Here is a 12,855-nt window from a genome sequence, read left to right as displayed (position 1 = left end):
AGTCTAGGTCACGGCAGCCTTGTGTGAAGACCGCCTAGTGTAAAGACCATCGACTCTACCTTCGCTATCGACTCTACCTGCAGCACTCCACCGAGCAGACAACAACAAAGCACCCGAGTACTTTACTTATTTATTTTACTTTATCTTTGCACGTATTATTGTTTTCATTGCACTTTTATTATGCGTTAACTAATTCCTGTTGTTACCAACACTCGCAAAGCACGTGAGGTACGCATTATGCGTAATCCTCACAACCTTCGTTCAATAAATGTATCTACTATTTCCCAACTCTCTCTCTCCGTGGGCCTCTGGAATTGTCAATCAGCTGTTAACAAGGCAGATTTTATTACCTCCATAGCTACACATTCTGACTATAATCTCATGGCTCTAACTGAGACCTGGTTGAGACCGGAGGACACTGATACACATGCAACTCTTTCTGCTAATTTCTCTTTTTCCCACACTCCTCGTCAGACAGGAAGAGGGGGTGGGACGGGACTACTGATTTCCAAAGAATGGAAATTCACTCAGAGACCGTCCCTGCCAACAATCAGCTCCTTTGAATGGCATGCAGTCTCCATTATCCACCCCTTCTACATAAATGTGGTTGTGATCTACCGCCCACCGAGTACATTAGGTCACTTCTTAGATGAATTGGATGTTCTGCTCTCATCTTTTTCTGATAATGACACTTCCTTGTTGGTGCTAGGTGACTTCAACATTCACATTGAAATACCTCTAGCTGCTGACTTCCAGACTCTGCTTGCCTCTTTTGACCTCAAAAGAGCACCTACTTCTGCTACTCACAAATCAGGTAATCAGCTAGACCTAATTTAGACTTGACATTGCTTCGCTGATCAAACACTAGTAACTCCACTACAAATATCGGATCATTTCCTTGTCTCGCAACATCCACATTACTCCTGAGCCGCCACACACTCCAACACTGGTTGCCTTTCGCAGAAACCTACGCTCTCTCTCACCCAATAGACTATCCACCATTGTTTCAGACTCTCTTCCTCCATCTTGCAAACTCTCTGCACTTGATACAACATGTGCCACTGATACACTCTGCTCCACACTAGCATCATGTCTAGACAGACTACGTCCTCTTACATCCAGGCCAGCCCGTGCCAGTCCTCCTGCACCCTGGCTCTCTGATGTTCTCTGTGAGCATCGCTCAAAACTTCAGACTGCAGAGAGAATTTGGCGGACAATTAAATATCCTGAACAGCTCATAACATACCAAACTCTTCTGTCTTCTTTCTCGGCTGAGGTTACTTCTGCAAAGCAGACATACTTCCGTCAGAAAATCAACAATGCCATCAATCCTCGCCTACTTTTTAAAACATTTTCCTCTCTCTTCTATCTTTCTCCTCCACCCGCATCCTCCACACTTAATACCAACACCACACACACTCACCTTTTTTTCTCAGCTCTCTGAGTCTAAGGTGTCCAAACTCATGCTATCTAGCCATGCAACCACCTGTCCACTTGATCCCATTCCCTCTCATCTCTTGACTCTGGTTTATACCCCACTTCATTTAAGCAGGCTCGGGTAACCCCACTGCTAAAAGAAACCCAACCTGGACCAAACGCTACTTGAAAACTACAGACCGGTATCCCTGCTTCCATTCATGGCCAAGATTCTGGAGAAAGTAGTGTTCAATCAAGTCCTGGACTTTTTTTACTCAAAACAACCTCATGGACAACAAGCAATCTGGCTTTAAGAAAGGCCACTCAACTGAGACTGCCCTGCTCTCGGTCGTGGAGGATCTCAGACTGGCTAAAGCAGACTCTAAATCATCAGTCCTCATCTTGCTGGATTTATCAGCTGCTTTTGACACTGTAAACCACCAGATCCTGCTATCTACGCCTGAGTCACTGGGCGTTGCGGGCACTGTTATACAATGGTTCAGATCTTACCTCACTGACAGGTCATTCAGGGTGTCTTGGAGGGGAGAGGTGTCCAACCTACAGCATCTAAACACTGGGGTACCTCAAGGCTCTGTTCTTGGGCCACTTCTCTTCTCCATCTACACGACATCTCTAGGACCAGTCATCCAAAAACATAGATTCTCCTACCACTGCTATGCTGATGATACCCAGCTATACCTCTCTTTTCACCCTGATGATCCCTCGGTTCCAGCTCGCATCTCAGCCTGCCTGTCGGACATTTCACACTGGATGAAAGATCATCATCTTCAGCTTAACCTCACGAAGACAGAAATGCTTGAAGTTTCTGCCAACCTGACTCTACACCATAACTTTTCAATCCAGATGGATGAGGCAACCATTACTGCATCCAGAATGGTGAAAAGCCTTGGAGTAACGATTGATGACCAACTAAACTTCTCTGACCACATTTCTAGAACTGAACGATCGTGCAGATTCGCACTCTATAACATCAGAAAGGTCCGACCCTTCTTATCTGAACATGCAGCTCAACTACTTGTTCAAGCTCTTGTTCTCTCCAGACTGGATAACTGCAACTCTCTACTAGCGGGGCTTCCAGCTAACTCTATCAAACCTCTTCAGCTGCTCCAGAACGCAGCAGCACGAGTGGTCTTTAATGAACCTAAAAGAGCACAGGTCACTCCGCTACTCACCCGTTTGCACTGGCTGCCAGTTGCTGCTCGCATCAAATTCAAAGCTCTGATGTTTCCCTACAAAGCCACCTCTGGCTTTGCTCCTTCTTATCTGCTCTCACTTCTGCTGATTTATGTGCCCTCCAGAAACTTGCGTTCTGTGAATGAACGTCGCCTCGTGGTTCCATCCCAAAGAGGGAAGAAATCACTTTCCCGAACTCTCGCATTCAATCTGCCCAGTTGGTGGAATGAACTCCCTAACTGCATCAGAACGGCAGAGTCACTCGCTGTCTTCAAGAAACGACTAAAAACTCAAATATTTAATCTATACTTCACTTCCTAATCTGCAATTGCCTCTCTGGCTATAACACTAACTGTACTCAAAAAAAAAAAAAAAACTTACATTACTAATGCTTTCCTTCTTAGACTTTACACACCTGAAACTTGTCTACAGCACTTATTCATTGTGGCTCTTATAGTTGTGTAAATTCCTTCCTTGTCCTCATTTGTAAGTCGCTTTGGATAAAAGCGTCAGCTAAATGACTAAATGTAAATGTAAATGTAACATTAACTTATACAACCTCATCGTAAAGTATTACTGGGACAGTTCACCCAAAATTTAAAATGTGCATTTACTCAAGTAACATTACAAGTAACACTCAAATGCAAGTGGTTCTAAACTTTTATAAAATTATTTTTGCTGTTGAAAACAAAACAAGATTTTTAGAAGAATGTTGGGGGGAAATAGTCATTGACATCCATAGTAGAATAAAAAATACTATTGAATTCAATGGCTGCTTTTTTCAAAGATTCTACAGTACATCTTCTTTTGTGAAATGAAGGACGAGTAAATATTGACTGAATTACATTTTTGGGGTGAACTATTCCATAAATGCCACATCCACATAACTGTCTAGGACATACATTATCTTCAACATTTAGTTTCTCTGTCATTACATGAAATTACTTTGCCTATCTGAGATCTTTCTGGTTTCATTAAATAAATTAACGTTAAGTCCTAGCTTTTTTAAAGTTAGCCCCTGTGTTGGTTTTATCAGCTGGTCGCTTCTTTCCAGAGCTTGGTGTGTTTTTGACTGATGATCCATAATGTTGCGGGATGTCCTGTAGAAAGACATACAGTTAAAGTAAGAATGATTAGCTGCCCTTTTTTAAATATTTCCCAAATGATGTTTAACAAAGTAAGGAAATTTTCACAGTGTGTCTGATGATATTTTTTCCTCTGGAAAAAAAGTCTTATTTATTTCGTCTGGAATAAAAGCAGTTTTTTAAAAGCCATTTTATGGTCAAAATTATTAGCCCCTTTAAGCTATATTTTTTGATAGACTACAGAACAAACCATCGGTATACAATAACTTGCCTAATTACCCTAACCTGCCTAGTAAACCTAATTAACCTACTTAAGCCTTTAAATGTCACTTTAAGCTGTATAGAAGTGTCTAGTAAAATATTACTAGTAAATAATAATAAAAGTAGAATATTATTTACTGTCATCATGGAAAAGATAAAATAAATCAGTTATTAGAAATGATTTATTAAAATTATTATGTAAATAAATGTGTTGAAACAATCTTTTCTCCATTAAACAGAAATTTGGAAAAAAAATGAACAGGGGGGCTAATAATTCAGGGCGGCTAACAATTCTGACTTCAACTGTAATTCATTATGTAAAATTTTACAGATACAAGCATGACATACCAAGACAAACTTACGGTAATAGGCAGTAAACAGTTTCTAGATAAGCTTAAATAAATGCAAGATAATAAATGTCATACCTCCTCTTTTAAATCAGCATGGCTTCTTTCGTGACTAGATGAGCAGTGTGGACCTTGCTCTGAGTTTCCACCTATAAAAAACAACACCTCAGAGATAAACTGTCCTATATGGTGCAATAAAACACAAGTGCAGTAAGCTATTCTAATCAGAGCTCCTTGCTCACGTGCTATGAGTATGTTGCTATATTAATCTTACAGTGTTTTGGGAGGTCCCGAAGCTGGATATTCAACCACACATTACGTCTCTGAGGCCATTCACCAGGGGCTTCCACTTCATAGAGACGCTCTCTTTCTTTTTCATGGAGCTCAAGATACTTCTTGCACACTGTAAACCATTATCTTAACAAGTCGTGTAAACCTTGTGGTCACAGGCCTTCATTGCACTTATAATAACAGATAAGAGTTGTTTAATAAACAGTCAATGTAAACCAATGAGGGAAATAGGAGTGGTTTGTGTTTTCTGCACACATATGGTATAATCATTTAAAGGATTTAATCTGATACTTAAATGGTGTCATTACTCCCAAACCTTGTACTATGACATATTATATTGAATCTGTTTTCTAAAGAAATTTATATTTTTTATTCAGAAAGTATGCATTACATTGATCAAAAATTAAGACATTTATAATGTTAAAATAGATTTTCATGTCAGATAAATGTTTGTTTCTATTCATTAAAGAGATATAGCAATATATGAGCAATATCACATGAGTAGCAGTGCGATATGGCTGTATATCGGCACTGGTGGGAGGCGTGCGCCTCATTGTCCCACCAGTGACGATATAGAGCCATATCGCTCTGCTACTCGTGTGATAATGTGTTTATACAACAGTTCGACAGCATAATCATGTACAAGAAAAAAATCAAACGCGGAGGGTCTCAAAAATCCTTTTGTATGAGGAACTACTTTCTTCCACCATTCATTCACATCTGCAGCTGTCGTCAGAAAAGCAGAAACCGTTGCTCATTCACTAGCGCCACTTTACAGCTAGTATTTGAATGAATGTCTAGCGTAATGTCTAAAGTGATGACAAAATGGGTGTTTCTGCTGACATTTTAAGATTATGAGGATGAACAGCATGAAATGGCATCAGTCTACAGAGGTTTCCCAATATTTATGCTGCAATCAGGAGGATCACAATAATTATCCCTCCAATATATATATATATATATATATATATATATATATATATATATATATATATATATATATATATATATATATATACTCACAGTTAAACCTTTATACGATTTTTCTGTTGAGCAAAACAAGAAATTAAAAAAATTAAAGTAGAATTTTTTTTTTTTAAATTAAATTAAAAGTAGAAAAAGACAATATGGAAGTAAACGGTTGCCATGTTTACAACATTCTTCAAAATATCTAATTTTCTGTCCAAAAGGAGTAAAAGGTTTAGAGTTGTGAATAAATAATGACAAAATTTGTATTTTGTACTTGAACTATCCCTTTAAATAATACTAAAAACCATATCATATTTTCCACAAAAACATCTTGAACAACTGTTTTCAACACTGATGATACAAAAAAAGGTTCTTGAGCACAAAATCAGCATATTTTTAATCCTAATGTACACCTACCTCCATACATGCTAGGAGACATAGGAAAGCTAATTCCCAGAATGCACTCAAAGGGCTGAGATGAGCAGAAATCTTCCAGCATCTGTAAAGCAAGTCCAGTCCTTCTCCAGCGAGGTCGAACAAACACAGTATCCAACACAGGGAGCCGATAACTCTGGCCAGTGCTGCCATTACACAGACTGCCTATAAGAAACAGAAAAATAATGAAAACAATTTTTAAATTCACCATAAATTTCTAAAAATACTACAACCTTATTTCCAAACACATTACCCTTTTTCTTGACAGTATAAAACCCAACAGCTTCACCATCTTGCCACAGGATTTTGCCATGTTCCCTCAAAGAATAGGCAGAAAAATATAGGTCATCTTCAAGAGGCCTTTCCAGAATCCCAAATATAACTTGGCTGAGCAGGAATAGCACGACTCTCTCCATCAGAGACTCCACCTGGGATGACAATATCTGTCATGGCTATCGTGGAAATGATGATTTTATTTCTGCTCAAAACATTGCAGACTAAAATGTAGTCTGTCAGACTGTGTTACTCACTAACAAAAGTCCACATCTGGATTTGTTTGACGTCTTTAAAACATCACCAACAGGCCACCATTTGCCTTGCAGGAACATGGCAACCACTAAAATAACAGGGTTTATATTATTATCTAAATAGACCGTATGACTCAAAAGTGGCATAGGAAGGATAGTGTTATATTGTGTGGAGTCAGACCTTGAGATTCATCCTCGGGTGTGTGAAGAGCAAGAATAAAATGTGATAAATCACCATCATTCAGAAACAAGAGCTGACCAATGTTCTCACTGCTTACTTTCACCTGTAAACACAAATATCACTCTTTAATGAGGAATTTAAATTATGTCATCATTTACACACACTCTGTTTCTTCCAAACATGTAAGTAATTAAACAGTTGGTCCTTATTGACTTCCATATTATTTTTGCCGATATATATAGAGGTCAGTGGGGGCCATCAAACATTTTAGTTAACAACATGCTACAAAATATCTTCTTTTGTGTTCAGCAGAAAAACAGAAACACATACAAGAATAAAAAAACTTGATGGTGTGTGAATAGTAAATAGGACCACATTGAATCTGTGCTTGCCTATTTCCGCAGATGGTTGATGCTGTCACTTAATTTATTTATGTAAGTGGGTGTAAATGTATGCATATTTATTTGTTTTATACATATATATTTCAGTTATGCTATTGGACAATATGCAAATGTTTAGATTATTTGTGTAAAACACAATTTGTTATGTAATATTTTCACTCCATTACATGAGAAACCAGGAAAAAAGTTGTAAAGTTTCAAAGATTTTTTTATTTGAATTGTTATTTTTTCATCCTTTGCACTGTGAAAAAACATTCCTCATAAATCCAAAGCTTTTTTTCTTTTTAGTTATTAATTAATTTATTAATTATGCAAAAAAATCCTGCCTTAATAGCGCAATAAAACAAACAAACAAACAAAATGATTCTGTTTGCAGACCTTATAAAATACATTTTCAGATTTTGGGTAAATAATTTATGTGTAAAACCAATAAGCTATTAAAACCAATAAGATTTAGGGTATAACTATTTTTTTGTATTGAATGGTAGGCTATTGTATTTGTTCTCACTTTCTCTCCATTAGTGTGGGTAATATGTGTGGCATCTCTTGAATGGACACTGGACAGGTCGTCATATCCTACGCTCAGCTCTCCATAATTCTCCACAGGTAGATCCACAGGATAGGGTTTCACTAGAAAACCACATTTGTTTAAACAGTAAATAACTCAAGCTTTAAGGTCCATGATGGCTTTATGTCAATGTTTTTCGTATAGTAAGATTTTATTGACGGCGCTTCTGTGACCTATCAACTGTCTGAGTGACGTAGCTGAACAGTTGCGCGATTTTGTTTACATGAAAAACAACTTTTTTAAAAGCTCCCATTAAACATACAGAAATTTGATAATACTTGGGTAATTAACTGAGGAAATGCTGTATGTCTGCTCTTACCTTCACCACTATTCTCCAGTTTAGAGCTGGATTCCATTTTGGTAGTTCGACCTTTGAATGTTTCGAAATAGAACAGCGCCATCTAGGGTTTCTGAAAGCTAAAGAGAAGAAATCATTCATGAATTTTTTAAAACTGCAGAGGGTTTAGGATATTTCACACTATAATATTTATTCAGGTGAGGTTTTTACAAGATTTGCATGATTTAAAATACAATGGGTAACGTTACTGGCACTATGAAAGTAAAAAAAAACATATACAGGTGAATACACATATACAAAGAGAATAACTCAAAATATTGAAGATTTATAAATTAAAACGATAGGTCTATGCAAGTGAACATAATTTATAACAATGTTATCTTTAATAGACAGCATCAGAAAATGATCATGAGCATGTACTAATGTAAAAAATCTATCCTGGATGCCCCAAAGGTAAGTACAATTTTAATTTTAGGTAAAGTGTTTGTTTGTTTGTTTGTTTGTTTGTTTGTTTGTTTGTTTGTTTGTTTGTTTGTTTTTTGCTGTTATTTTATTTCTTTTTGTTATTAGCAAGACTGATTAGAATGATTAAATAAATGACAAATTAACTAAATGTATGTACTATTGTTATATTTGGTAATTTGACTTGAAATGTTTATTATAATTATCTATTTTTTATATCTTCATATTATAGTCATTACTTTAAGAAAAATCACAGGTCTTTGGAAAAAATAAAAAACCTCCTTTACTATAGTAATCTAAAAATAATTAATTGATAGAATCAAAAATATCCTATAGAACAAAGTGAAATTCCATTTAAAAAAAAAAGAAAAGAAAAAACACAGTGTCTAATAATTTAAAAAATCAAAATCAGATCCTGAAGGACCTATAGGAGTCATAATGCCCATAAGGATTTTAAAATCTTATAAGACAAAGTGGAAATCCATTTAAAAATTATGAATGTCCATTTACATTTTTAAATCCTATAAGACAAAGTGAAATTCCACTTTTTTAAAAACTGAATGATTTTTTTGACAAAGGTTCTTTTAGGATACATAAACACAGACCTCCTGTTACATATTGCATAAAATTACTTCACGCTGTACTTTACATTAGTTTATAGAAACTTGAAGTAGGCTATTTCATAAAGCATAACACCTCATTTTTGTAATTATACATAATTGTATAACATCCATGAGCTTGGGTTTATTCTAGCATTTTTCATAACCGTGAAACAGACAGACAGCATAAAATAACCCATTTATTTGTGTATCAACTGTATATCATACATTCATACAACTGTTTCAAGGATTGCATATTTTTAATTGAAATATTTGTTGGTCCCTTATTAAAATGTTAACTTTGAAATTTGAGAAGTGAGAAAATTACTATTCTACTATTTTGTCCCCTTGACAGACATGCATATATCTGTAATATTTGTTCTTTCCCTTATAAAAAAGTGTTTTTACTGATTTTATTCTAACGTATGTTTACATATTTAGTGTATAAATATGCAGAGGTGGATTAATTAATAAGCAAGGCCAGTAGTCGCTTAGGGCCCCAGGAAATCTGAGGGCTCCCAAATAAATACCTAAGTATAAATAATACTGAGCGACATGATGGCACAGTAGATAGTGCTGTCGCCTCACGGGGTCAGTTGGTATTTCTCTGTGGAGTTTGCATGTTCTCCCCGCTTATGTGGGTTTTCTCTGGGTGCTCCGGTTTCCCCCACAGTCCAAAGACATGCGGTACAGGTGAATTGGGCAGGCTAAATTGCCCGTAGTGTATGTTTGTGAATGAGAGTGTATGGGTGTTACCCAGTGATGGGATGCAGCTGGAAGGGCATCCGCTGCATGAAACATGTGCTGGATAAGTTGGCGATTCATTCGGCTGTGGCGACCCCAGATTAATAAAAAGACTAAGCCAAAAAGAATATGAAGGAATGAATGATACTTAAATTATATATAACATTGTTTTCTATCATATTTTGCACGGTGAGCGTCCCCCACCTTGAGTCATCGACCAGTCCAGCAGTCAAAACAGTAAAGATTTAGTTTTTAAAACAAAATTATTAATTTATTATTTTTAGTTGTGAATTCATCTTAAGAAAACACATAGTTGTAGAATTTAGAAACATATAGTTATTGAATAGTTTCAAGAGATGTTTTACATCGTATTATTATTTTGCATTAAGATAAAATGCAAAAAATGAGATCAAATGATATAAGTAAAGCAAAAAAATTTAAAAATTTAAAAATTTAAGTACAAAAGTACGATGACGTATGGAAGGTCACTGTACAAAAGGTCAATTTTAGAACCATCACTGAAACTGCTTAGGGCCTCAAAATCATTAAATTCACCCCTGTACAAATTGTAGCATGATAAAAAAAAGGTTCATGATAGTTCCTGTGTTCTATTTTGAAGTGTATCTGTATTTGCAATGTGGGGTTGTAAGGGTTTTCTTGGGAGATTTTGGGAAAAAGCGAGTCTGCGCACTCGAGAGGGAGGGAGGGGTTTTCCGATTGAATGAGACAGGTATGTTCTTTTTTGAGTGTGTGACACTGTGGGTTTTCCAACGAACACAAGGATTACTCTGTCTGCAACGTGCAAAAGTATATTAAAAGACGAGCTTGGACTGTTAAATTCTTCCTGGCTTCTTCGGTTCGTTACAATATGGTATTTAGTTATTAAGCTTTTAAGGTAGAAAAAAATATTTTAGTTCCAATGCAAAAAAGACCAAACTGACTGTTCCTGACACATAATGTTTAACCCTTTAAGTGCCCCACTAAGAAAAAAAATGTCTATTGTATTTCTTAACTCCTAATGTCGCTAGTTAACACACTTAGTGGATTATTTTTCAACACATCCCATAATTCTAAAATATCAACCTCTACCATATGGTAGATATGTCAGTTTAAAGCAGTGGTTCTCAAAGTGGGGGTCGGGACCCCCCGAGGGGTCGCGGGGCAATGAAGGGGGGTCGCCTGGTGATTTCCAAAAATCTATTTATTTATTTTTATTAAACTATAGGAATTCACATATTTTATCCATAACTATACTGAAAATAAAAATAATCGTTTATAGTTACTATATACTATATAGTTACTATAGTAGCTTATAGTTACTAGTTCTATTGGATTGCGACCCCTGGGGTAATTACATTGTATTAAAGACAGCAATAGCGTCAGATGCATTTTGATTTTATAACATCAGGTTATACTTTCTGGCACATTTAAAGCACTGACACAAATTTAATTGGTGTGTCTGTGTCATTGCATGCAAGGTTTCTGTATTTATAACCACCTCAGAGGATATTGGGGGTCGCGAGTCACTGGCATTGTTATTTTGGGGGTCGCGGGCTGAAAAGTTTGGGAACCCCTGGTTTAAAGTACTGGAATTATTACATATATTATGAAAAACAAAAAACAATATGAAGTGTAAGACAAAATATAACATTTCTGAATACTAAAACATCTTTATTATTGAAGTATGCCATAAAATATTTCAGATTCTCATTAAACGTTTTCTATTCTATTCTCTTTTTTTTTTTTTTTTTACAATAAAATCAAAATCAAGTGTAGTAGTGCAACAGGATTATGTTTGTTTGATTAATTTGTAAACCAACAATGCTGTGTACTGTAAATCATTATTTAAAAAAAAAAATCATTCTTTAAATGACTTTAACATTTAAAACAGTCAAAATATTGTCAACCATTTGTTAGAGTAGGCAGTTAAAGGGTTATTTATATTGTCCACAAGGTGGCAACAAAAACACACAAATGAGAAAGAGAAAAAAAAAACATGAAAGGCCTTTTTGAACAAACATGTTTTTAAGCACATTCTTTCCCTCAAAACAGAAATGCTAATTCTAAGGTTTATAATCTTATAATATAACCTTTTTATTTAACGGGAGCCAAAAATCACAGACAAAATGCTCTGACCATATTATCAACATATTACGCACTCTATATTTTTTTAATTTTAAAATTCTACAATTAGAGCTTTGAGGTTTTATGCAACACGAATGCACTATACTTTGCATATTTTGACCTTGCTTTTCTACAGTTAAGGCTGCAGTCGTGTAACCAGACCCACTCAATCGCTCCTGCTATGGAAAATGCATTCTGTGTCCATTTTATTCCCTTCATCTCCATTACCCATAAACCACACTGACTTCCCACTGAGAAATAGCAGACATTTCTGAAATTCCTTTCACTAGGAAAGGCTAGCTTGGATTGTTAAAAATTATTTTGTAAAGCTGAGAGTTCATCCTCAAAAGGGATTGACTGTCTGTCGCTCGGCTGTTGAACTGCAGATGAAATTTGGCATCAGAGCAAATATTGCAGCAAAGCATATTAGGCAAAAGAGTTGAAATGCAAAACATCTATTTGGTTATGCTTAAGATGTAAAACGGGATCTGGCTTTGCATATCAGTGGGCTGTTTTTTGAAAGCCATGCGGGATTCCTTGAGTGTCTTCAATACGAGTCACATGATCAGACCTTACAAGAGGATTATGACATTGGCCTTGCTGTACTGAACCCTGGCCTACTTAGTAACCCTTGAGAGATGACACTGACAAAAATAATGGCATTCTCACTGGTCTAGACTAGATTTTTTTTACATAATATAAACAGCTATGTTGGATTACGAATGTTGAGTGTAGAATATTTTATACCACAAGTTTTGCATTTATATAAAAATAGTCAATAATTAAGTTAAAAATAGCTGTTAAAACGTTGTATTTATAACTACGCAAAACATCTAATCCAATTACAGATTCTGTACATAGCATTGCTTTTAAAAAAATAGTAAAGAAAATTAACATTAAAGAAAGTTGTGCAGTGGGTAGCACAATTGCCTCATAGCAAAAAGGTCGTTGGT

At 35.8% G+C, this 12,855-nt stretch overlaps 1 protein-coding gene across 4 annotated transcripts; it reads right to left on the bottom strand.

Moving 5' to 3' along the window:
- Positions 1–3,201: 3,201 nt before the first annotated feature.
- Positions 3,202–8,209, bottom strand: fam169b (family with sequence similarity 169 member B). Of its 4 annotated transcripts, NM_001386842.1 has the most exon segments (9): positions 3,253–3,710; positions 4,382–4,452; positions 4,578–4,706; positions 5,981–6,163; positions 6,252–6,426; positions 6,529–6,614; positions 6,707–6,809; positions 7,616–7,737; positions 7,995–8,104. In NM_001386842.1, coding segments are annotated over 9 exon segments (1,062 nt in total). In that variant the 5' UTR covers positions 8,077–8,104; the 3' UTR covers positions 3,253–3,599.
- Between the last annotated feature and the right edge of the window lie 4,646 nt (positions 8,210–12,855).

Source organism: Danio rerio, chromosome 18, assembly GCF_052040795.2.
Source record: "Danio rerio strain M-AB ecotype USA chromosome 18, GRCz13ab, whole genome shotgun sequence".
In the NCBI taxonomy this organism is placed as follows: Eukaryota; Metazoa; Chordata; class Actinopteri; order Cypriniformes; family Danionidae; genus Danio; species Danio rerio.
This window is presented reverse-complemented; position numbering and strand designations above follow the sequence as displayed.